Source organism: Ranitomeya imitator, chromosome 2, assembly GCF_032444005.1.
Source record: "Ranitomeya imitator isolate aRanImi1 chromosome 2, aRanImi1.pri, whole genome shotgun sequence".
Lineage (NCBI taxonomy): Eukaryota > Metazoa > Chordata > Amphibia > Anura > Dendrobatidae > Ranitomeya > Ranitomeya imitator.
In genome coordinates this window covers 629474353-629500938 of record NC_091283.1, presented here as the reverse complement: position 1 = coordinate 629500938, position 26586 = coordinate 629474353, and the positions used below count along the sequence as shown (strand labels likewise).

The 26586-nt window shown below is 44.8% G+C and overlaps 1 protein-coding gene across 1 annotated transcript in view; it reads left to right on the top strand.

The window, feature by feature from the left end:
- LOC138666761 (oocyte zinc finger protein XlCOF7.1-like) overlaps nucleotides 1-26586 on the top strand; it is a 195752-nt gene that overhangs the window by 120447 nt on the left and 48719 nt on the right. Inside the window, exons 8-11 of the mRNA XM_069754936.1 lie at nucleotides 3379-3470; nucleotides 3600-3779; nucleotides 3863-3986; nucleotides 4070-4167. Coding sequence (XP_069611037.1) covers nucleotides 3379-3470; nucleotides 3600-3779; nucleotides 3863-3986; nucleotides 4070-4167 — 494 coding nt within the window. The remainder of the gene's footprint in view (nucleotides 1-3378; nucleotides 3471-3599; nucleotides 3780-3862; nucleotides 3987-4069; nucleotides 4168-26586) is intronic.

Genomic DNA, 26586 nt, shown 5'->3' with positions numbered 1-26586 from the left:
TTTTCTCACATATTCCCTTCTCCGAGTACCCTCTGACAGTCCTCTTATATTCCCACTAACGATTTTAATTGTCTCTTACCATAACGCCTCACAAATACAAATTCCTGACCCCTTGAAATAGGATGCTGCTTCCAGTAAAGGTACCGTCACACATAACGATATCGTTTCTTTTTGTGAAGTAGCAACGATATCATTAACGAAATCATTATGCGTGACAGCGACCAACGATCAGGCCCCTGCTGGGAGATCGTTGGTCGCTGGGGAATGATCAGGACTTTATTTCATCGCTGGATCACCCGCTGACCGCTGAATCGGCGTGTGTGACGACGATTCAGCGATGTCTTCACTGGTAACCAGGGTAAACATCGGGTTACTAAGCGCAGGGCCGCGCTTAGTAACCCGATGTTTACCCTGGTTACCATTGTAAAAGTAAAAAAAAACACTACATACTTACATTCCTGTCGCGTCCCTCAGCGTCAGCTTCCCTGCGTCCCCCAGTGTCAGCGCCGGCCGGCCGTAAAGCAGAGCACAGCTGTGACGTCACCGCTCTGCTTTCCGGCCAGCGCTTACACAGTGTAGGGAAGCTGACGCTGAGGGACGCGACAGGAATGTAAGTATGTAGTGTTTTTTTTTTACTTTTACAATGGTAACCAGGGTTAACATCGGGTTACTAAGCGCAGCCCTGCGCTTAGTAACCCGATGTTTACCCTGGTTACCCGTGGACTTCGGCATTGTTGGTCGCTGGAGAGCTGTCTGTGTGACAGCTCTCCAGTGACCACACAACGTCTTACCAACGATCACGGCCAGGTGGTATCGCTGGTCGTGATCGTTGATAAATCGTTAAGTGTAATGGTACCTTAAGCTATAAAGGTACCGTCACACTTAGCGACGCTGCAGCGATACCGACAACGATCCGGATCGCTGCAGCGTCGCTGTTTGGTCGCTGGAGAGCTGTCACACAGACAGCTCTCCAGCGACCAACGATGCCGGTAACCAGGGTAAACATCGGGTAACTAAGCGCAGGGCCGCGCTTAGTAACCCGATGTTTATCCTGGTTACCATCCTAAAAGTAAAAAAAAAACAAACGCTTCATACTTACCTACAGCCGTCTGTCCTCCAGCGCTGTGCTCTGCACTCCTCCTGTACTGTCTGTGTGAGCACAGCGGCCGGAAAGCAGAGCGGTGACGTCACCGCTCTGCTTTCCGGCTGACCGACGCTCACAGCCAGTACAGGAGGAGTGCAGAGCACAGCGCCGGGGACAGACAGCGGTAGGTAAGTATGTAGTGTTTGTTTTTTTTACTTTTAGGATGGTAACCAGGGTAAACATCGGGTTACTAAGCGCGGCCCTGCGCTTAGTTACCCGATGTTTACCCTGGTTACCAGCGAAGACATCGCTGAATCGGTGTCACACACGCCGATTCAGCGATGTCTGCAGGGAGTCCAGCGACCAAATAAAGTTCTGGACTTTCTTCCCCGACCAGCGACAGCACAGCAGGGGCCTGATCGCTGCTGCCTGTCACACTGGACGATATCGCTAGCGAGGACGCTGCAACGTCACGGATCGCTAGCGATATCGTCTAGTGTGACGGTACCTTAAGTCCCAATTTCCAGCAATAGACCCCAGCCCCCCCTCCCTCCTCCCTCCTCCCTCCTCAATAAACATTGACACAATAACCTCTAACTGATCTGTTGTTTTTCACCTCTCTTACCAGAGAGTAGGTAGTCCAGCGTCTATCTTCCCTTCCCTCAGTACCTGTAAACTGCTGTAACTAGAACACCTCCCCAACCCCTCCGCATATAGAACAACATTATTACAATAAGTCCTCTGAGAACCCCAACATCTATTAAACCAAAGTCCAGAGGTAACAATAAGGCAGCATCATCTTCATCTCCAGAATCTTCCTTTCACTTCCCTCTTTCTTTGTCATCTGTAAGCTTCTGCTTATTTAAGTCCAGCCACTTAGTGGCTTCTTCTGGTGTTGGAAAAAAGTGAACCGCCACCAGGGCTACAACGCTTAATTTCGCCAGGTATAGAGTAGAATAAATCAATTTCAAGTCTCTCAATCTCCTTTTAACCGCTCCATAACTCATCCTCTGCTTTTGCACCTCAGCCGAGTAATCTGGGTAAATGGAGATCTTTTGGCCGTTAATGCATATTTCCTCAGCTGTACGAGCACGTCTCATTATGGCATCTCTGTCTCTATAGTTCAGGATCCTAGCAAGGATAGCACGAGGTGGTGACCTTGGCAGGAGAGGTCTCATAGGAACGCGGGGCGCCCTTTCCACCGCAAATAACTTAGACAGGTTATCAGCGCCTATCTTATCCTGGAGCCATTTTTCAATAAATTTTGTAGGGTCATTTCCTTCAGTCTTCTCAGGGATACCTACTAGTCTCACATTATTTCTCCGTGAGCGATTCTCCAGATCATTATTTTTATTACTCAAATCAGCACACTTTTGCAGACACCGAGTATGGGACCTCTGCATTTTAGAGAGTTGATCCTCCAGCACACTTACACTCTCCTCCACCTCTCCCACTCTCTTATCCATTTTGGTCATGTCTGCCTTTATTAACTTCTTCTATAGTCCCATCCACTCTGAGTGAGAGTTATTGCAGTTTTGCATGATCTGATCAGATCATAAATGTCTCGCAAAGTTGGTTCCCCTATTATAAGCTCATCCACAGTCTCTTGCTTCACACCATCATTTTCCCGCCTTCCTTCCTCCCCCTCCGGTCCCCCCCTGTACCATATCACCCTCTGAGCCTTCTCCTTGCAATTTCATTTTCTCTCCAACCTGTTCCTCCTCTTCAGCTGTCTCTTTCCCTGCTCCTTCCACCCAGGCATACTTTTCAAGCTTAGCAGCCTCCTCTGGACGCTGCAAATGCCTCATATGCAAAGAAGCTACTCTCTCAGCCGCCTCCACGCTGTCGGCACCATCTTGGGTCCGGGTCACTGCTCCTGCCTTGGCGTCCTGCTGCCTTTTCCGGACCATATTCGCAGCTCTGCACAGCATCACACGTCGGGGCCGACCTCCGGTGACCTCCCTCGGCCGCACCAAACGTTATCAACTCCCAGAGAGATCTTATCTTCAGGATAAATGCAGGGCCACAGCGGAGGAGCTCCAGAAGCCAACCGCTCACATCAGGTGCTAGGCCACGCCCCCACATAGGTTTTATTAGTAGATGTAAAGAAGAAAACTAAATCCTATCAAATAATAAATCTCATATGTTTCCCCTTATCTCCAATAATTGTATTATTACACAGGATTTTTATGATGTTCCATCGGCTCATCTTCTTCTCATCTTCTTCTCATTCAGGTCTTTACAATATCGGATCCTCTCAGTGAAGATCTTCTATATAAGGGAATTTTCCTAATTTACCCTTTCAAAGATGGATATGGACAGAGACAAGATGGCAGAGAGGATATTACACCTTACCGTAGAGATCATCTTCCGGCTTACTGGAGAGGTAAGAGATTCTGATGACGTCACTTTACATCATTCTTATCTATGGGAATAACAGATGGACAGAACTGGAGAGGTGAGAACTCTGTAAATGTCTGTAGTGAGATTTATTAATGTGTCGCTCCATAACCAGGATTACATAGTAGTGAAGAAGACCTCTAGTGAGCGCGATCAGGCCCCTGTGTCTGAGAGATGGAGGAGAACCCTGAGCCCAAACACGAAGCCTACACCTCAACCTCTGATACATGAAGACATCAATGACCAGAAGATCCTAGAACTCACCTACAAGATGATTGAGCTTCTGACTGGAGAGGTGACACTGCTGGGAATGCTGGGACATTATACAGTAACACCATGAAGGGATTGGGGTGATGACGGTATCATTGTATGTGTCAGGTTCCTATAAGGTGTCAGGATGTCTCCATCTATTTCTACATGGAGGAGTGGAAGTATTTAGAAAGACACAAAGATGTGTACAAGGACGTCATGATGGAGGTTCCGCCGCCCCTCATATCATCAGGTAATAGACAGGATTAAATACACATGGCCTATAATTATCTGTATGTAAAGATTGAGTTCAGTCCCTGTATGTGTTTCCTTCAGATCTATCCAGTAAGAGGAAGGCACCAGAGAGATGTACCTGTCCTCTTCTTTCACTGGACTACAAACAAGAAGATCCCAATGTACCTCAGGATCATCAGGTAGATGGAGAGAAGGTGTCATGAGCTCTTCCCTATGATGTAAAGGCTGCTGTAAAGGTCTAGTGTTAATTCTTTGTTTTATCCACCAGTATTATGTTTTATACAGTGGCACATAAAAGTTTGGGCACCCTTGGTCAAAAATTACTGTTATTGTGAACAGTTGAGCTAGTTGAAGATTACATGATCTCTAAAAGGACTAACATTAAAGATGAGATATTTCCTTTGTATTTTAGGCAAAAAATAAGCCGGATTACTTACCGGTAATGCCCTTTTAATGAGCCACGACAGCACCCACAATGAGAGAGGGATCCGCCCATAGGAACAGGAAACCTACAGAGATAAAAGGGCGGTCCCCCTCTCCTCCTCAGTTGTTTTTCATAGTACAAGAGGAACCGCCGTTGTTAAATTAGTATAAATATATCCACAATTTGTTTGTATGTTATCTATATTCACCCATGAGAATATCTTGTATTAATAACTATTAGTGTGGGAAGTGACAGGGTGCTGTCGTGGCTCATTAAAAGGGCATTACCGGTAAGTAATCCGGCTTTTTACCCTTCGCCACAACAGCACCCACAATGAGAGATTTTCAGAGAACCTTCACCTGGGTGGGATCACCGTACTAAGGAGGGCTCTCCCGAATGCCAAGTCAGATGTAGAAGACAGATCAAGTCTATAATGTCTATAGAAGGTAGAAGGCGACGACCAGGTTGCGGCCTTACATATAAGTTCGATGGAGATGTCTTTATTCTCCGCCCATGAGGATGATACGGCTCGAGCTGAATGCGCCTTTACTCCCTTTGGAGGATCTTTGCCCTTTGACAAGTATGCAAGATGGATAGCCTCTCTGATCCACCGGGACAAGGTAGCTTTCGTGACACCGTGGCCTTTTCGGTGACCCTGAAAAAATACAAACAGAGCCCTACTCTGTCTGCAGGACTGGGTTCTCTCTATGTAGCTTAGGACTGCTCTTTTAACGTCTAACATATGCAGTTTCTCTTCCTCTGGATTTAGTGGATTATCGAAAAAGGAAGGTAAGAAAATTTCCTGAGATCTATGGTATTTTGTCGCTACTTTAGGGAGATACGATGGATCTGGTTTGAGAACCACCCTGTCCTGATATGTCATTAAGAATGGAGGGTCTATGGAGAGGGCTTGGATGTCTCCTACTCGTCTGGCCGATGTTAAGGCTATCAATAAAGCTACCTTGTACGTGACATTTTTTAGAGGGATAGAATCTAAGGGCTCAAAGGGAGGTCCAGTTAAGGCGTCTAGAACTAGATTCAAGTCCCAGGGTGGTAGACGTGGGACATGAACTGGAGTACATCGTTCACATGCCCTAACAAATCTTGCTATCCATCTATTACCCGCTACGTTAGCACTATAGAGGGCTCCTAGGGCAGACACTTGAACTCTCAAGGTATTAACAGATAATCCCATCTCATGACCTTTTTGTAAAAATTCAAGGATGGCTCTAATAGGAACCTTGTTAGAGAAAGGTTCCGTATGAAAGTTGAGAAATTTCCTCCATACTCTGCTGTATATTAGAGTCGTGGATCTCTTCCTACTTAACAGTAAAGTACTAATCAGTTCTTGTGAGAACTCTCTTAATGTTAGAATCTGCCTCTCAAGTTCCACGCCGTGAGGTGGAGGCCCTTCACTTGTGGATGGTAGAATGGACCCTGAGACAGTAGGTCTGGTGTCATTGGCAGAATCCAGGGATCGCAGACTGACATCGCTTGAAGACAGAAGAACCAGGGCCTCTTTGGCCAAAAAGGTGCTATCAATATTACTCTCGCTTTCTCTTCCCTTATCTTTTTGATGACTAATGGGATTAGCATCATTGGTGGGAAAGCATATGCCAGATTGTAGTTCCACGGATACAGGAGCGAGTCTATCATGTCTGGATTGTCTGCCACATTCAAGGAAGCGAATGCTCGTACCTGTCTGTTGTTCCTGGTTGCAAATAAATCTATCTGCGGAAGACTCCACATGTCCACTATGTTTTTGAATATCTGAGGGTTGAGGGTCCATTCTCCCTGACGTAGCGTGTGGCGACTTAGAAAGTCGGCCCTTGTATTTTCTATACCTCTGATGTGGAGAGCTGTGAGTGATAGAAAATTGAGCTCTGCTAAGTCGAAGATGTTTGCCGCTGAAGACATCAGACTTTTTGATCGAGTTCCGCCTTGATGATTTAAATATGCGACGACCGTCGTGTTGTCTGACAGGATTTTGATATGAGATCCTCGGAGCTGGGGAAGGAAAAAATTTAAGGCATAATGAACTGCGTTCAACTCTTTCCAGTTGGAGGACTGCTGGATCTCTGATGAATTCCAGCAACCTTGTGCTACATACTTATCCAGATGGGCCCCCCACCCTTCTGGTCCTGCGTCAGTAGTGACTAATTTAGAGGGTGTTATTGACCATGAGACTCCTCTGGACAAATGGGTTTTATTTAACCACCAGTGAAGTGACTCCAGCACATCTTTAGATAGAGTAATTTTCGTATTTAAATGACCATGGCAGCGAGATTGCGCATGGAGTGTCTGGTGCTGTAGGGCTCTGGTATGGTATTGAGCCCATTGTATGGCAGGAATGCAGGAGGAAAGTGAGCCCAAGAGAGACATGGCATCTCTAAGGGACATTTGAGGTTTTGCCCTTGCCATAGAGATTTTTGAAATTATTGTTAATTTTTTTGGATTCTGGTAAAAAGCATTTTTGACTTACAGAGTCCAAAACTAGTCCTAGGAAGGACTGACGGGTTTCCGGATGTAGTCTGGACTTTTTGAAGTTCACTATCCAACCCAAAGCCTTTAACAATGAAATAGCATTAGTCAATCGCTCTTTACACTGAGAGGCTGAATTTCCAATTATTAAAAAATCATCTAGATAAGGTACAATTAGCGTCTCCTGATGACGCAAATAAGCCATCACCTCGAGCATAACTTTTGTAAAAACCCGAGGAGCCATGGACAGGCCGAACGGCATGGCTGTAAATTGAAAGTGACGGATTCGGCCTTGTAGGACTACCGCCACTCTGAGGTACTGTTGATGCTCCGCATAAATGGGAAGATGGTAGTACGCATCCTTCAAATCTAGACCTGCCATAAAGCACCTAGGAAACAAAAGTTTAATCGTAGATCTTATTGATTCCATTTTAAACGTATGATTGTACAGAAAGGAATTTAGTCTTTTTAGATTAATTATAGTACGAAAAGTACCGTCTGGTTTTGGAACCAGAAATAAAGGGGAATAAAATCCCCTCCCTTCCTGATTTTTTGGTACTTCTACAAGAACATTCTTAGCCAGAAGGCTTAGAATTTCTAATTGAAGCGCTTTTTGCTGTTCCGGCGCTTTCAGTGATGTGATAATGAAAGTATCCTGCGGGAATTTAAAGAATTCTAATTTTAATCCGGATTTTACTAGGCGGAGAATCCACTGATTTGAAGTTACAAGTTTCCATTGATGGTAAAAAAACTTCAGTCTTCCACCCACCGGAATTTCATCATTGATGGTATCTGCCACGTTTAGATGTTTCGGGATTACCGAATAAGGCACCTTTCGGTTTCTCCTTCGTTTCCCAACGCTCTCTTTGCGGCTCGTACGGCCTTCTCCTAATAAATGGCCGTCTCCTAAACGCTCTCCTATAAGAAGGAAGAAACTGTTTAGGGAATCCCTTCCTTCTTTCTCCTGCTTTATTAAGGAGGTCATCAAGAACCTTCCCAAACAGGAACTCACCCTGGCACGGGATTGTACATAACCTTGATTTAGATTGTGCATTGACAAGGCCCGCTGATCTTGCTGCCAGCCGCAAGGAGTCCACTGAAGCATCTGTTAAGAATGCTATAGCTCTCTTAATTAAAGGAATTGCTTGCAAGATCTTTTCTCTTGCCACTTTACCCTTAATTTGCTGCTCCAGCTGGTCAATCCATACCAATAGGGACCTAGCTGTGCAAGTACCCGATATGGCGGGTTTAAAAGCCCCTGTGTTTGTCTCCCATGACCTTTTAAGAAGAGCTTCAGTCTTGCGGTCCAATGGGTCGAGTAAGATTCCTGCATCCTCCACAGGGAGGGACGATTGTTTTAAGGTGGATGCCACTGCTGCGTCCACTTTTGGCACCTTGGACCAGATCTCTAACTCTTCATCACTGAAGGGGTAACACCTCTTTGAAGAGGAGGGAAGGAACCCTTTCCCCTGCTTGTCCCATTCTCTTTTTACAAGATCTTTCACGGCGGAGACCACTGGGAAAGTTCGCCGTTTTTTGTGACCTAGGTCTGCGAACATAATCTCCTGGGCCGATTTAACCCCCTTAGTGCCTGGACAACCCATGGTATTCCTTACTGATTTAATAAGGTTATTTATGCTGTCCAGCGGAAAACATGCTCCACTCTCATCCGCAGAAGAACCAGATGATGATTCCGAGGTGTTAGAGGACCGGATTAACCCCTCTTCTGACTCCGAACTAGAAGGAAGGGGACGGCTTTTACTCCCATGTTTTTTCTGGGATTTCGATCCTAGAGACTGAATCTCTTGTCTAATTATGTGTTGTGAATTCTGTGGCTGAGTTCACTTCTGTGGTCACAAGTGGTATTGCAGTCTCTGGGCTTCCTCCCTCAGGTGTTTTGGTGAGCTCGTTGGCTGCCTTGCTATTTAGCTCCACCTGAGTCTGTCTTCCTTGCTCCTTGTCAATGTTCCAGTGTTGGATCTGAGCTACTGCATCTTTCCTTGGGCCTGCTGCTCTGCTAGATAAGTGCTTCTAGTTTGTTTTCTGTTTTTTCTGTCCAGCTTGCTATTAACTTTTGCTGGAAGCTCTGAGAAGCAAAGGGGTGCACCGCCGTGCTGTTAGTTCGGCACGGTGGGTCTTTTTGCCCCTTTGCGTGGTTTTCGTTTTAGGGTTTTTTGTAGACTGCATAGTTCTCTTTGCTATCCTCGCTCGGTCTAGAATATCGGGCCTCACTTTGCTGAATCTATTTCATTCCTACGTTTGTCTTTTCATCTTGCTAACAGTCATTATATGTGGGGGGCTGCCTATTCCTTTGGGGTATTTCTCTGAGGTAAGTCAGGCTTGTATTTCTATCTTCAGGCTAGTCAGCTCCTCAGGCAGTGCCGAGTTGCATAGGTAGTTGATAGGCGCAATCCACTGCTGCTTATAGTTGTGTGAGGATAGATCAGGTACTGCAGTCTACAGAGATTCCACGTCTCAGAGCTCGTCCTATTGTTTTTGGTTATTGCCAGATCTCTGTATGTGCGCTGATTACTGCACGCTGTGTTGCCTGATTGCCAGCCATAACAGTACAAGGAGCCCTTCAATGATTTCCAATAGAGGGAAAAAAGAAATCCTGACATCATTTTTTTTTCTTAGCTCTGTCTTCAGTCTTTTTTTTCCCCTAGACATTAGAGTGCTTCAGGACACAGCTGTGGACATGGATATTCAGGCTCTGTGCTCCTCAATGGATAATCTCGTTGTAAATGTACAAAAGATTCAAGATACTATTGATCAGAAATCGATGCTAGAACCAAGAATTCCGATTCCTGATTTGTTTTTTGGTGACAGAACTAAGTTTCTGAGCTTCAGAAATAATTGTAAGCTATTTTTGGCCTTGAAACCTCATTCTTCTGGTAATCCTATTCAACAGGTTTTGATTATTATTTCTTTTTTGCGCGGCGACCCACAGGACTGGGCGTTTTCTCTTGCACCAGGAGATTCTGCATTGAGTAATGTTGATGCATTTTTCCAGGCGCTGGGATTGCTTTACGATGAGCCTAATTCAGTGGATCAAGCTGAGAAAAATCTGCTGGCTTTATGCCAGGGTCAGGATGATGTAGAAGTATATTGTCAGAAATTTAGGAAATGGTCAGTACTCACTCTGTGGAATGAATCTGCACTAGCGGCTTTGTTCAGAAAGGGTCTCTCTGAAGCTCTTAAGGATGTAATGGTGGGATTTCCTATGCCTGCTGGTTTGAATGAGTCTATGTCCTTGGCCATTCAGATCGGTCGTCGCTTGCGCGAGCGTAAATCTGTGCACCATCTGGCGGTACTGCCTGAGAGTAAACCTGAGCCTATGCAGTGCGACAGGACTATGACTAAAGTAGAATGGCACGAACACAGACGTCTGAACAGACTGTGTTTCTATTGTGGTGATTCTACTCATGCTATTTCTTATTGTCCTAAACGCACTAGGCGGTTCGATAGCTCTGCCGTTATTGGTACTGTACAGTCCAAATTCCTTTTGTCCATTACCTTAATGTGCTCTTTGTCATCATATTCTGTCATGGCGTTTGTGGATTCAGGCGCTGCCCTGAATCTGATGGATTTGGATTATGCTAAACGTTGTGGATTTTTCTTGGAGCCTTTGCGGTGTCCTATTCCGTTGAGAGGAATTGATGCTACACCTTTGGCCAAGAATAAGCCTCAGTACTGGGCCCAGCTGACCATGTGCATGGCTCCTGCACATCAGGAAGTTATTCGCTTTTTGGTACTGCATAATTTGCATGATGTGGTCGTGTTGGGGTTGCCATGGCTACAAACCCATAATCCAGTATTGGATTGGAACTCTATGTCGGTAACCAGCTGGGGTTGTCAGGGAGTACATGGTGATGTTCCATTTTTGTCTATTTCGTCATCCATTCCTTCTGACATCCCAGAGTTCTTGTCGGACTTTCAGGATGTATTTGAAGAGTCCAAGTCTGATGCCCTACCTCCGCATAGGAATTGTGATTGTGCTATCGATTTGATTCCTGGTAGTAAATTCCCTAAGGGTCGTTTATTTAATTTGTCCGTACCTGAACACACCGCTATGCGCAGTTATGTGAAGGAGTCCCTGGAGAAGGGACATATTCGCCCATCGTCGTCACCATTGGGAGCAGGGTTCTTTTTTGTAGCCAAGAAGGATGGTTCGCTAAGACCGTGTATTGATTACCGCCTTCTTAATAAGATCACTGTTAAGTTTCAGTATCCCTTGCCATTGATTTCTGACTTGTTTGCTCGGATTAAGGGGGCTAGTTGGTTTACTAAGATTGATCTTCGTGGTGCGTATAATCTGGTGAGAATCAGGCAGGGAGATGAATGGAAAACGGCATTTAATACGCCCGAGGGTCATTTTGAGTATCTGGTGATGCCGTTCGGACTTGCCAATGCTCCATCTGTTTTTCAGTCTTTTATGCATGACATTTTCCGTGAGTATCTGGATAAATTCTTGATTGTTTACTTGGATGACATTTTGATCTTCTCAGATGATTGGGAGTCTCATGTGAAGCAAGTCAGAATGGTTTTCCAGGTACTGCGTGCTAATTCCTTGTTCGTGAAGGGATCAAAGTGTCTCTTCGGTGTGCAGAAAGTTTCATTTTTGGGGTTCATCTTTTCCCCTTCTACTATCGAGATGGATCCGGTTAAGGTTCAGGCCATCCAGGATTGGACTCAGCCGACATCTCTAAAAAGTCTGCAGAAATTCCTGGGCTTTGCTAATTTTTATCGTCGCTTCATCTGTAATTTTTCTAGCATTGCCAGACCATTGACCGATTTGACCAAGAAGGGTGCTGATTTGGTTAATTGGTCTTCTGCTGCCGTGGAAGCTTTTCAGGAGTTGAAGCGTCATTTTTGCTGTGCCCCTGTGTTGTGTCAACCTGATGTTTCTCTTCCGTTCCAGGTCGAGGTTGATGCTTCTGAGATTGGTGCAGGGGCGGTTTTGTCACAGAGAGGTTCTGGTTGCTCAGTGTTCAAACCATGTGCTTTCTTTTCCAGGAAATTTTCTGCTGCTGAGCGTAATTATGATGTGGGCAACCGAGAGTTGCTGGCCATGAAGTGGGCATTCGAGGAGTGGCGTCATTGGCTTGAGGGTGCTAAGCATCGCGTGGTGGTTTTGACTGATCATAAGAACCTTACTTATCTTGAGTCTGCCAAGCGCTTGAATCCTAGACAGGCCCGTTGGTCGTTATTTTTTGCTCGTTTTGATTTTGTGATTTCATACCTTCCGGGCTCTAAAAATGTGAAGGCGGATGCTCTGTCTAGGAGTTTTGTGCCCGACTCTCCGGGGTTATCTGAGCCGGCGAGTATCCTCAAGGAAGGAGTCATTGTGTCTGCCATCTCCCCTGATTTGCGGAGAGTGTTGCAGAAATTTCAGGCTAATAAACCTGATCGTTGTCCGGCCGAGAAACTGTTCGTCCCTGATAGGTGGACTAGTAAAGTTATCTCTGAACTTCATTGTTCGGTGCTGGCCGGTCATCCAGGAATCTTTGGTACCAGGGAGTTGGTTGCTAGATCCTTCTGGTGGCCATCTCTGTCACGGGATGTGCGTGCTTTTGTGCAGTCCTGTGGAATTTGTGCTAGGGCTAAGCCCTGCTGTTCACGTGCCAGTGGGTTGCTTTTGCCCTTGCCGGTCCCAAAGAGGCCTTGGACACATATTTCGATGGATTTCATTTCTGACCTTCCCGTTTCTCAAAAAATGTCGGTCATTTGGGTGGTCTGTGATCGCTTTTCTAAAATGGTCCATCTGGTGCCCTTGGTTAAATTGCCTTCCTCCTCTGATTTGGTGCCTTTGTTCTTCCAGCATGTGGTTCGTTTACATGGCATTCCTGAGAATATTGTTTCTGACAGAGGTTCCCAGTTTGTCTCGAGGTTCTGGCGAGTCTTTTGTGGTAGGATGGGCATTGACCTATCTTTTTCCTCGGCCTTCCATCCTCAGACTAATGGCCAGACCGAACGAACCAATCAGACCTTGGAAACATATCTGAGATGTTTTGTTTCCGCTGACCAGGATGATTGGGTGTCATTTTTGCCGTTGGCTGAGTTCGCCCTTAATAATCGGGCCAGCTCGGCTACCTTGGTCTCTCCATTTTTCTGCAATTCTGGGTTCCATCCTCGTTTCTCTTCAGGACAGGTTGAGTCTTCGGACTGTCCTGGTGTGGATTATGTGGTGGACAGGTTGCAGCAGATCTGGACTCAGGTAGTGGACAATTTGACCTTGTCCCAGGAGAAGGCTCAGCTTTTCGCTAATCGCAGACGCCGTGTGGGACCCCGACTTCGTGTTGGGGATCTGGTTTGGTTATCTTCTCGTCATATACCTATGAAGGTTTCCTCTCCTAAATTTAAACCTCGTTTTATTGGTCCGTATAGGATTTCTGAGATTCTCAATCCGGTGTCTTTTCGTCTGACCCTCCCAGACTCCTTTTCCATACATAATGTATTCCATAGGTCGTTGTTGAGGAGATACGTGGCACCTATGGTTCCATCTGTGGAGCCTCCTGCCCCTGTTTTGGTGGAGGGGGAATTGGAGTATATTGTGGAGAAGATTTTGGATTCTCGTGTCTCTAGACGGAAACTCCAGTATCTGGTCAAATGGAAGGGTTATGCTCAGGAAGATAATTCCTGGGTTTTTGCCTCTGATGTCCATGCCCCAGATCTTGTTCGTGCCTTTCATGTGGCTCATCCTGGTCGGCCTGGGGGTTCTGGTGAGGGTTCGGTGACCCCTCCTCAAGGGGGGGTACTGTTGTGAATTCTGTGGCTGAGTTCACTTCTGTGGTCACAAGTGGTATTGCAGTCTCTGGGCTTCCTCCCTCAGGTGTTTTGGTGAGCTCGTTGGCTGCCTTGCTATTTAGCTCCACCTGAGTCTGTCTTCCTTGCTCCTTGTCAATGTTCCAGTGTTGGATCTGAGCTACTGCATCTTTCCTTGGGCCTGCTGCTCTGCTAGATAAGTGCTTCTAGTTTGTTTTCTGTTTTTTCTGTCCAGCTTGCTATTAACTTTTGCTGGAAGCTCTGAGAAGCAAAGGGGTGCACCGCCGTGCTGTTAGTTCGGCACGGTGGGTCTTTTTGCCCCTTTGCGTGGTTTTCGTTTTAGGGTTTTTTGTAGACTGCATAGTTCTCTTTGCTATCCTCGCTCGGTCTAGAATATCGGGCCTCACTTTGCTGAATCTATTTCATTCCTACGTTTGTCTTTTCATCTTGCTAACAGTCATTATATGTGGGGGGCTGCCTATTCCTTTGGGGTATTTCTCTGAGGTAAGTCAGGCTTGTATTTCTATCTTCAGGCTAGTCAGCTCCTCAGGCAGTGCCGAGTTGCATAGGTAGTTGATAGGCGCAATCCACTGCTGCTTATAGTTGTGTGAGGATAGATCAGGTACTGCAGTCTACAGAGATTCCACGTCTCAGAGCTCGTCCTATTGTTTTTGGTTATTGCCAGATCTCTGTATGTGCGCTGATTACTGCACGCTGTGTTGCCTGATTGCCAGCCATAACAGTATGGCCCTGATGTTAGTGGTGGTAACTGCAGCCTCATCCTTTAGGGTTTGCTGTATGCAATCTTGACACAACCTCTTTGGATATGAATCCGGCAAGGGTTGTATACACAGGGCACATTCTTTTTATGTTTTGTTTTACTGGTCCTTTTAGCCTATGGGGAGAGGGTAGAGAAGGAAGGGATCAGCTTATAGGTAGAGGATTAAATACACTCACCCAGTGAAGCATTCATTGTACCGGTCTTGGAGGAGGGGACGCTGTGCGGCTTCTAAGTAGATCCGATTCACTACTCCTTCTTACATGAGTGTCAGACTCCATAACAGGGCGACCACTCTTCTTTCCTACTGTGGACTTTGCGGCTTTAGCGCTGCTGTCTTCCAGCGCTCACCTGCTCCACCGCTGGTGGATGCTCCTCATGCGTTGGGGACGACATTCCGAGCACAATCGCTCTGTGTCCCGGCTCCATTTTAGCAGGGCGGTGATCTCCGCGCTCCAGGCCGCGAACCGGAAGTGCTTTCACTACTTCCGGTTCAAGCAGGGCCGGGCGCACTTACCCGGAGACGCTGCCACCGCCGGCCTCTAGAAGCGCCGCTCCTGCGTCCTCCTCACGCTCCTGCGTCCTCCTCACCAAAGGCCGGGTTTAGCGCCTGGAACCTGCCGGGAACGTAATCAGACGAGGGGGGAGGCTGGATACAGTGGCTCCCCCGACGCTGCTACTGACGCCGCAGCCCCTGCCGCTCACCAGGAGACCGAACAGGCGGGTGCATGGGTCAGGTATGATGGAGGTGCTCCAACCACCTCGTGCTGCAGGTTATCCAGGGATTTCCGATAGGAACAGGAAACCAACTGAGGAGGAGAGGGGGACCGCCCTTTTATCTCTGTAGGTTTCCTGTTCCTATGGGCAGATCCCTCTCTCATTGTGGGTGCTGTCGTGGCGAAGGGTAAAAAATATAGTTTCATCTCTCTAAGCAGCTGCCTAGCATTCTGAAAATGAAAATGGTTGAGGCCCACAAAGCAGGAGAATACTATAAGAAGATAGCAAAGAGTTTTCAAGTTGCCCTTTCCTTATTTCATAATGTAATTAAACAAATGGAATATGAATGGAACAGTGATGGGAAAGATAAGAACTGGAAGAGAAAGTAAAATTTCAGTGAAATATGCTTGTAGGATTGTTAGAGAGCCAAACCAGAACCCTCACTTGACTGCAAAAGACCTTCTGATAGATTTAGCAGACTCTGAAGTTGTGGTACATTGTTCTACTGTTCAGAGACACCTGTACAAATATAGCCTTCATGGAAGAGTCATCAGAAGAAAACCTCTCCTGCTTCATCACTATAAAATGCAGTGCCAGAAGTATGCAAAAGAACAAGTAAACAAGCTTGATGCATTTTGGAAACAAGTTCTGTGGACCGATGAGATTAAAATAGAACTTTTTGGCCGCAATGATCAAAGCAATGTGTGGAGAAAAAAGGGCACAGAATTTCAGGAAAAGAACATCTCTCCAATCGTTAAGCATGGGAGTGGATCAATCATGCTTTGAGGTGGTGTTGAAGTCAATGTCATGGGGAAAAATTCATGGATAGAGGGAAGAATGGATTCAATTAAATTTCAAATTCTTAATGCAAACATAACACCATCTGTAAAAAAGCTGAAGTTGAACAGGGGATGGCTTCTACAAATGGATAATGATCCTAAACGCACTTCAAAATCCACAATAGATGACCTCAAAACGTCGAAGCTGAAGGTTTTACAATGACCCTCACAGTCTCCTGTTCTGAACATAATTGAAAATCTGTGGCTAGACCTCAAAACAGCAGTGCATGCAAGACGACCCAGGAATCTCACAGCACTGGATGAATTTTCCAAGAAAGAATGGATGAAGATCCCTCAAACAAGAATTGAAAGTCTCTCGGATGGCTCCAAAAAGAGTTTACAAGGTGTGATACTTTTAAAAGGGGGTGCTACTAGGTACTAGCCATGCAATGGGCCCAAACGTTTGCATCTGCCCATGTTCCTTTAGGTCATTTTTCAAATGAAAAAGATGAAGAAAATAAATAAATAAATATATATATATATATATATATATATATATATATATATATATATATATATATATATATATATATATATATATATATACATACATTATATTTTTTTGTTTTGCCTAAAATACAAAGGAGATGTGCCTTCTTTAACTTTTAGGCTTTTTGGAGATCATTTCATCTTCAACTTGCTTCACTGTCCACAATAACAGTTATTCCCAAACCTTTAGCATGCCACTGTATACAATGAATTCTCCGGCTCCCTTTGACAGCTTCCCGACCACATACTTATATAAATGTCTGCGTTTGCTTGGCTTTGAGCAGGGCTGATGTTTGAGTGGTCAGTGGTCTCGCAACGCTCTGGACTCCCAGGGTCCTGAAAGTTCTGCGATTTCTGTACAGAGCGATAGCTCTGACAGGTGACCTCATCGGGACCTGATTGGATCAGGTCCCGATGATGTTAACCCTTTACTATCTTCTAGATGCCGCGATCGCAGCATTTTGAAGATAGCAGAGGGAGACCACTGCTGTACATATCTCTCCGATGCCCCACGTGATGAGATCTGATCACATAACGGGGGATCCCACATTGTCATGTCAATTGAAAGTCACGTGATGACCTCCATGCCTGCCAGCTATGGTGGATTGTAAGACTCAGCCAATGGCAAGTGATCTGACAGTGTAAAACTGTCACGTCTCATGCAATCCAATACATGTGTAATGCATTGTATGAGACCAGTGATCAGAGAAATAAAAATTGAAGACCCATACAGGGACTAAGAAAAAAGTAAAAAAATAGTAAAAAAAAATGTTTTAAAACTATTATAAAAATCACAAAATAAATAAAAAAAAATGAAGAAAACATATTAAACCAATAAATACATATATTTCTGTAAAAACAAAAAAAGTACACATATTTGGTATTGTCACATCCGGACTGACCTGACCTATAAAACTGTTGCACTAATAAACTCCTTCAGTAACACCATAAAAAGAAAAAAAACACCAAAAATGTTTGCTTTTTCATCATGCCGCCAAACAAAAAAAAGTAGAATAAAATGCAATCAAAAAGTCAAATCGAAATGAAAGTGGTAGGAATCAAAATGTTATCTTGTCCTGCAAAAAAACAAGCTGCCATACAGCTCCAACAGCAGAAACATTTTAAAGTTATAGCTCACAGAATAAATCGATGCAAAAATAATTTTTTCTATAAAATAATTTTCATTGTGTAAAATTCCTTATGACGTATAGTTTACCAAATGGGAGCACCTGTGAGGTTTTGTGCTGTTTTGTCATGTCAGGGGTGTCACGGATCCCACCATGCTGCTACCAATATGTCATGGATCCCACCGTGCTGCCAACAATATGTCACGGATCTCACCTTTATCATCCCCGCCACTCACACCAATTTGTCATGAACCGGGGTTGGTTGGTTGCCCCTTGTTCCTTCTGCTATGTACTGGCTATTGGACATGCTGCAGCGATGGCGATTTAACTACTCCCACTCAGGCGGGAACAATAATTAACAAAGCCGCTGATGCTACAAAGCCTCCCAAACGCACAGAACAAAGTATGCTGCCACCAGCTCCGATTCTCTTTAATTGTTAACGGGTCTGGAGCCAACCCAAATCAGCATAATCCACCTCAGAGGACGTGACAGTTCGTTATAAAACAAGGAGAGACAAGCTAATACATTGTATATTTTACTCCAAAAAAGGTAGGCAGTGTTTACAAAGTATAAAAAGATATTATAAAGAAGACAATTCATACGTACAATGCAATTACAAATAAACAGGGATTAAAATTGAAAGAAGAACACTCACCTTTCGTTCTGATCATTTCATCTTTTGACTGGCGGTGCAAAGGATGGGGGGGGTCACATCTAGATGCATACCACACTAGACAGCAGCTAGACCCCCCCCCCAGACACAAGACTTCAGAAGACTGCTCGCTTCACTACTTGTTTCTTAGCCTAAACCCAGGCACTCCCCCTGTGGTGACATCACTTTAGAGGCTGACACCTCCCCTTTACTTAGAATATGAAAACTATTTTTTTACGCATATCTCGCTGTACAGATCTCGTATACGAAATACACCAAGTTCCCAAGGTGCACCACGTCGGGGCGATTCTTTTAAGTGTAAGCACGGCATACTTACATGAACCGCTTAAGGAGAAATCCACGCTTTGCACTTGTAGCGTTTAACTGCTAGCGCTGTCAGTGAGTGTTAGACCTATCGATGGACATCCGGAATATATAATTCCTATATTTCTAGCCCGGATCGGTGACCATATTTAACACGTTAATAGAACAATAGAAATGTCATGCAGTTAGGAAGTGGCTATACCAGTTTCAACTAGTGCCATGTGTGAGGGGGAATGAGTAGTTTTAGGGAGATTTGTCTGCTTGCAGGATAGAACCATAAAAATTCTTGTGGGAGGGGAGAAATGAGGGGTTTAGGATTGCACACGCACACAGGCAGCAGGCAGAGCGAGAAGAGGGTGGGTCGGAATGGCCCACAGCGTGTCTTCCATGGAACCTTCTGGACTAAACTCACAATATGTCAATTTTACATTATCGTTACTAGGGGCTCTTCAAATGTAACATGGTATCCGCAACCTATTCCAGCCAAAATAGCGCTCATTCCTTTTCCAGCCCTGCCATGCGCCCAAGCAGTCGTTTTCCAAGTATGGGGTACCTGCATATTTTGGAAAATTTGCCCAACAAATTTTTGCATACATTTTCTTCTGTTAGGCTGGGTTCACATTGCGCAATGCGCTTCCGTTAGACGGACTACGTTACACCACGGAATTAACGCGGTGTAACGTAGTCTGTTAACACCGCCATTGAGTCCAATATCGGACGCATCGCTAGCGCACGCCCACAATGGGCGTGCGCTAGTGATGTGCCGTCATTGATTGACGGACCCCGAGACGCGAGCTCCAGCGTTTCCGTGTCAGTCACCGCTAGCGCAGATAGAGGTAGCAGATGCTCTATCTGCGCTAGCGTGCTGCCATAACGGCACTTGCGTTAATAGCAGCCCGTTAACGTATGTGTTGAACGGGCTACTATTAACGCAATGTAAACCCAGCCTTACTCTTTTGAAAACTAAAAATTGGAGCTAAAATAAGATTTAAGTTGGAAAAATGTGTTTTATAATGTTCAGCTATGAAAATTTAAAAATTCTGTGAATCGCCTTAGGGTTCAAGGTGCTCACCACACATCTAGATAAAGTCCTTAAGGGGTCTAGTTTCCAAAATGGAGTCATTTTCGTGGGTTTCTACTGTTAGGCACATCAGGGGCTCCAGCCAATTTAACATTCTAAAACTCAAACAGTGCTCTTTCCTTTCGGCGCCCTCCCATGCACCCAAACAGTAGTTTTCCACCACATATAGGGTATCTGCGTACTCAGGAGAAATTGTCCAACAATGGTGCATTTTCTCCTGTTACCTTTGTGAAAATGAAAAATTTGGCGCTGAAGTAACATTTTTGAGGGAAAAAGTTAAATGTTTATTTTTTCTTCCACTTTCTATTAAAGGGAACCTTCGATTTTGGGGGTGACAGGTTCCCTTTAATTCCTGTGAAGCACCTGAAGGGTTAATAAACTTCTTGAATGTGGTTTTGAGCATGTTGAGGGATGCAGTTTTTTGAAATGTCACTTTGGGATATTTTCTGTCATATAGCCCCCTCAGTCACTTCACATGTGATGTCCCTAAAAAATAAAATGTTTTTGTAAATGTTATGGGAAGATGAGAAATGGAAAGATTGTTTAAAATATTGTAAAATAGACAAGTGGAAAATGTTACTTATGAACTATTTTGTGTGACATGGTTCTCTGATTTAAAGCGAACCTGTCACCAGGTTTGGCCGATAAAAGATACGGCCACCGCCTTTCAGGGCTTATCTACAGCATTCTATAAGCCCCTGCTCTTTCCTGAAAGATTAGAAAAATAAGTTTTATTATAGTAACCCGGGAGGGTGGGGGGTGGGGGGGGTCTAGTCCGGTCCGATGGGTGTCGCAGGTCCGGTGCCTCCCATCTTCTTGCGATGCCGCCCTCCTGCTTGCTTCACAGACTCATCGGCAAAACGCTCCTGCGCAGGCGTACTTATCTGGGACTCTCTGACTTTTCCCGGCGCCTGTCCACTGCAGTACTTTCCTCTGCCCTGAACAGGGCAGAGAGGTTCGCCTGTGCAGGAGCACAGTGCCGAACAGCCATGAAGTAACCAGGAGGGCGGCGATCATACGAAGATCGGAGGTGCCGGACCTGCAACAACCATCGGACCGGATCGCCCCACAGGTGAGTATAATAAAACTTATTTTTCTTATCTTTCAGGTTGGATCAGGGGCTTATCTACAGCATTATACAGGGTGGGCCATGTATATGGATACGCCTAAATAAAATGGGAATGGTTGGTGATATCAACTTTCTGTTTGTGGCACATTAGTGTATGGGAGGGGAAACTTTTCAAGATGGGTGGTGACGATGACGGCTATATTGAAGTCAGCCATTTTGGATCCAACTTTATTTTTTCCAATGGGAAGAGGGTCATGTGACACACTTATTGAGAATTTCACAAGAAAAACAATGGTGTATTTTATTATTTATTTATTTAGGTGTATCCATATACATGGCCCACCCTGTAGAATGCTATAGACAAGCCGTGAAAGGCGGTGGCCTTATCTTATATCGGCCAAACCTGATGACAGGTTGACTTTAAGGGCATAAAGATTTAAAAGTTTGAAAATTGTGACATTTTAAAAAGTTTCGCCACATTTCCGATATCTTCAGAAATAAATGCAAGTTATATTGAACAAATTTTACCACTATCATGAAGTACAATATCTCACAAAAAAGTCTCACAATCACTGAGATGTGTTACAGCATTTCAGAGTTATTACCTCATAGGATCTTCGGTGTTTGACCAGTGGTAGACGTCTCTCATACTTGAAGTAGTGAGTGATGGGACTCGCCTCTTGCCTAGTGTAATCTGGACTCTGGGTCTTGACCAGCGCAGGCCTGATTCTCGGGACTCCGCTGGTATAGCCTGGACGCTGGGACTCGTTTGGCACAAGCCGAGTTCTGCTTGACGGCGTTCCCATTCCTGCTGTCTCGGGCGCTTTACCATGGCCTAGCACCTTGGCCTCAGATTCTTCCCTTACACATGTCTTGCCCATTCCTTTGCTTGATGCAAAATCTGCTTCCGTTTTGGCAGGTTGGCCTTTTATGTCAGGTACCTGCGTTATCAAGGTCACTTGACAGTGTACCATCTAGACTCTTCCTTCCTAAAACTCTCCCTCTTCCTATTGGTTCTGCATCGACCCGCCTGGACTGCAGATGGCAGTCTTCTTGTACAAATAATGCACAACGCTGAGAATTCTCGCATCTTAGGACACACACCCCTTATGCAGTATGTATGATGCCCCTCACACAGTATAGTGTTCCTACAGTACCGCTATCCCCCTCACACAGTATAATGTTCCGCAGTACTATCATTATAATGTTTCCAGAGGACTGCCATACCCCAATAACTGTGTAATGTTCCCACATTATTGTCATACCCCCACACAAATTTTAATCTTCATATAGTACTGCCATTGCCCCACACACAGTGTAATGTTCTCGTACTTCCATCCCCTCACACAGTATAATGTTCCCAAAGTACTGCAATCCTACCACTTTCTAATGATCCCACAGTACTGCCCCCTACATATACAATATGGTACCATCCACCCAACCGACTACCCCACAGCTAATTAGTAAATACTCACTTAGTCCCATTGTTGTTGCAGATACTAGTGAACCCAAGGTCTATGAGATATTTACCACATGATATTTGGATAGGCAGGGGCGTATAATCCATAGCGGCAGCCCACGCGGCCGCTATGATGCCCCTAAATTGAGAGGACTTTGTGCGGTTTGGCACTTGTCACCCTTTCCTCCCCATCATCACAATTTCGGCTATATCAACATTCCCATGATGGTGATACCATTGCTAAGAATAGTGAATCAGGGAATTGAAAGCTCCTGATCCACCATTCAGTCTTCATCTGTGAGTCTGAGACTCACTGCAGGCACAATGACGTCACTATATCACACTTGTTGCATGGAGCCGTAGTACTCCGCACAGTCTGGAGCAGCGCACTTCGATAATGGGGTTGGGTGAGTAGTTTGTGTGTTTTTTTTGTTTGTTTATTTTTTAACCCCTTTCTGACCTTGGAGTGGATAGTACATCAGATCCCTTGCTTTGATGCGGGCTCTGGCGGTGAGCCCACATCAAAGCAGCGACATGTCAGCTGTTTTGAACAGCTGACTTGTGCACGTAATAGCGGCGAGTGGAAACGCGATCCACCCACCGCTATTAACTAGTTAAATCCATTTAACTACCGCTTCCTTCCACGTGGCCGGAAATGCACGCATCGCCGAGCCCCGTCACATGATCGGGGGTCGGCGATGCATCAGGATAGTAACCATAGAGGTCCTTGAGACCTCTATGGTTACTGATGCCGGTTTGCTGTGAGCGCCACCCTGTGGTCGGCGCTCATAGCAAACCTGCAATTCAGGCTGCTGATGTAGCTGCTATGTAGCTGAGCCGATCAAGTTGTGCCAGCTTCTAGCCTCCCATGGAGGCTATTGAAGCATGGCAAAAGTAAAAAAAAAAGAAAAGTTTAAAAAAATATGAAATAAAAAAAAAATATATAAAAGTTTCAATCACCCCCTTTCGCCCCATTCAAAATAAAACAATAATAATAATAAAAAAACTTACACATATTTGGTATCCCCACATTCAGAATCGCCCAATCTATCAATAAAAAAAGGATTAACCTGATCGCTAAACGGCGTAGCGAGAAAAAAAACGCCAAAATTACGTTTTTTTGGTCGCTGCGACATTGCATTAATATGCAATAACGGGCGGTCAAAAGAATGTATCTGCACCAAAATGGTACCACTAAAAACATCAGCTTGGCACGCAAAAAAATAAGCCCTCACCCAACCCCAGATCCCGAAAAATGTAGACGCTACGGGTATCGGAAAATGGCGCATTTTTTTTTTTAGCAAAGTTTGGAATTTGTTTTCACCACTTAGATAAAAAATAACCTAGACATGTTTGGTGTCTATGAACTCGTACTGACCTGGAGAATCATAATGTCAGTTTTAGCATTTAGTGAACCTAGCAAAAAAGCCAAACAAAAAACATGCATGACATTGCACTTTTTTTTGCAATTTCACCGAACTTGGAATTTTTTCCCATTTTCTAGTACACGTCATGGTAAAACTAATGATGTCGTTCAAAAAGACAACTCGTCCCGCAAAAAATAAGCCCTCACATGGCCATATTGACTAAAAAATAAAAAAGTTATGGCTCTGGGAAGATGGGGAGTGAAAAACGAACACGGAAAAACGGAAAATCCCAAGGTCATGAAGGGGTTAATTATCAGAAATTGTTTGGGCGTCATATTAAGTGAAGGGCTGTGGAGTCTCTCATACTGAGTGGGTGGCTGATAGGGGCCATTATAAAGAGTAAAGGGATGTGGTGGACTGTAAGGGCCCTCAATACTAAGTGGAGGTCCTTATTTTGTGTAGCAGACTGTGGTGGCTATAATACTGTATGAGGAGCTGTGTGGGCTATCATACTGTATGGGGTCCATCATACTGAATGGGAGCCCTCATTCTGAGCTACAGTGGCACACAGGAGAACAATCTCCTGGTGATAAATCAGATGGTGATAAGGGAGAAATGCAGACCTTTGGTCTATCTGATTGCAGACTTGAATTGATACAGTGTTGTGTGTCAGGAGGGAGACATCAGTACATTTAGGAAAAGCAAACATATAATGGCAGTAGGAACCCAGATTCCAGGCAGGGAGCATAGCAGACACAAAGAGCAGTGTGAGGTCTTTAGTTCAGGCTTTGAAGCCTACTTAAAGTGAAAATGCTACAATTTGCATTAATAATTATTATATAATCAATTATTGTTAATAAAAAAATTAAATAGTTTTTTTTTATTTCAGCCACTGGAGGCTGCCATTTGCATTTAAGAGTGTATAATTGTCTGAGCACAACACTTACACACCTCAAATATGGCAGCCTCTGGGCATGAGACTGCAGTGTTTTTTTTTTTTTTGCCATATAACAGGATGGGTGGGCATGTAACAGGATGGGGGCCATGTACCATTATTCACTATACTGGGGAACATTATACTGTGGGCTACTATATGGGGCCATCATACTGTGGAACACTATATGGGGCCAATATACTGTGGGGTACTATGAGATCATTATACTATGGGGCACTATATGAGGCCATTATTCTATGATGCACTATATGGGGCCATTATACTGTGGAGCAATATAGAGGGCCATTATACTGTGGAACACTACAGAGGGCAATTATAATGAGCAGTGCAGTTACTGACGTCACCGCTCATCACAGCCGCCAGGTCTTGTGGTTTGTAGCCAGAGTGACTGCTCCTACAGTCTATGGAGCTTTATTCTATGAACGAGGCCCCATAGCCTTTGGACGTTGGATTCGGGGATCGACGTCGGAACGCCATAGACTACATTGCATCTGCATGGGAACTTTTTTTTTGCCAATAAATTGGTGAACGAGGGACAGTGTCTGGTCTTTATTTCACTCATTTTAGGTTTTTTCAGGTTTCCATTTGTGGAGTATGGCAGATTCCCTGGACTACGAAAGACCGACGTGGGTTTTTGCTTTTTTTTTTTTCTTTTTTCCCAAAAATAAATTTGTGAACCAGAGAAAGTGTTGGGGAGTCTGTATTCAAATAAAAAAAAAACACGAACAGAAGAATACATTTTGAGGCTGCCGTCACACTAGCAGTATTTGGTCAGTATTTTACATCAGTATTTGTAAGCCAAAACCAAGAGTGGGTGATAAATACAGAAGTGGTGCATATGTTTCTATTATACTTTTCCTCTGATTGTTCCACTCCTGGTTTTGGCTTACAAATACTGATGTAAAATACTGACCAAATACTGATAGTGTGACGCAGGCCTGAGTGTAATAGATGCCTGTCCATTATTAACCACAGGGCTTGATGCCAGCAGTAATTTTTGGGAAATTACAGCTGTCATCAACCCAACTACCATTACCCCGATTGCCACAACATCAGGGCAGCCGGGAAGAGCTGTGCAATGCGCCGGAATTGTAACATCTAATGTGATGCGCCAATTTTGGGGCGGAGGCGGGCTGTTATATTTAGGCTGGAAAGGTCCCAATAACCAGGAACCCTCCCACCAGATAATATCGGCCTGCAGCTGTGTGCTTTACCTTGGCTGGTTGTGTGCTCCCCCGCTCCGTCCACTTCTATGGGAGCAGTGTTGTAATGTGTTACCCAGCTTCATTCACTAAAATGGGAGTACTGGTGCAATTTGTGACCCCCGCTCCATCCACTTCTGTGGGAGCAGTGGTGTAATGTGTGACCCCGGTCTGTCTACTTCTATGGGAGTAGTAATGTAGAGGATGGAGCGGGGTCAAACATTACACCACTGCTGCCAAAGAAGTAGATCGAGCATTGTCACACATTCCATCCTGTGTGATTCACTCCACTGAGCTCAATATCTAATCCCATCATGTGATGCACTACACTTAGGCTGGTTTCACATTTGCGGTTGTGTCCGCAGCATTTCTGACGCATACTTCCGCATGCGTCTTGATTTCCTATCTTTAACATTGCAGATGCAGTTTGCGTTCGCCCGCTTTTGCTTACGTATGCGTATTTTCACGTTGCGCGGCTGACACACCATGTTAGAATTTTTTGGCTTTAAATTTCCGCCGCAATATGCATGCGGACGCTTGCGGAAGGAGTGCATTAAAAAAAACACATTACAGTCTATGGGAACGCAAGGACAAGCGTTCGCTTGCGTTTGCACAAGGGTCTATATACAGAAATCCCATGAGCCATGCTAATTGGGCATGGCTTGGTCAAGGAAATTCTCCTTGAAAAATGTTTTCCATAACAAACGCATGCCCATAAACAACGCGACGCATGCAAAAATGCGTGCAAACGTGTTTTTTTATCCGTCATGCGTAAGTTGATATGGATACAAAAAGGCAGCGTTATCATGCGTTTTGCCATGCGTTTGCGGTTGCGTACGAAACGTGGACTCAACCGCAAATATGAACC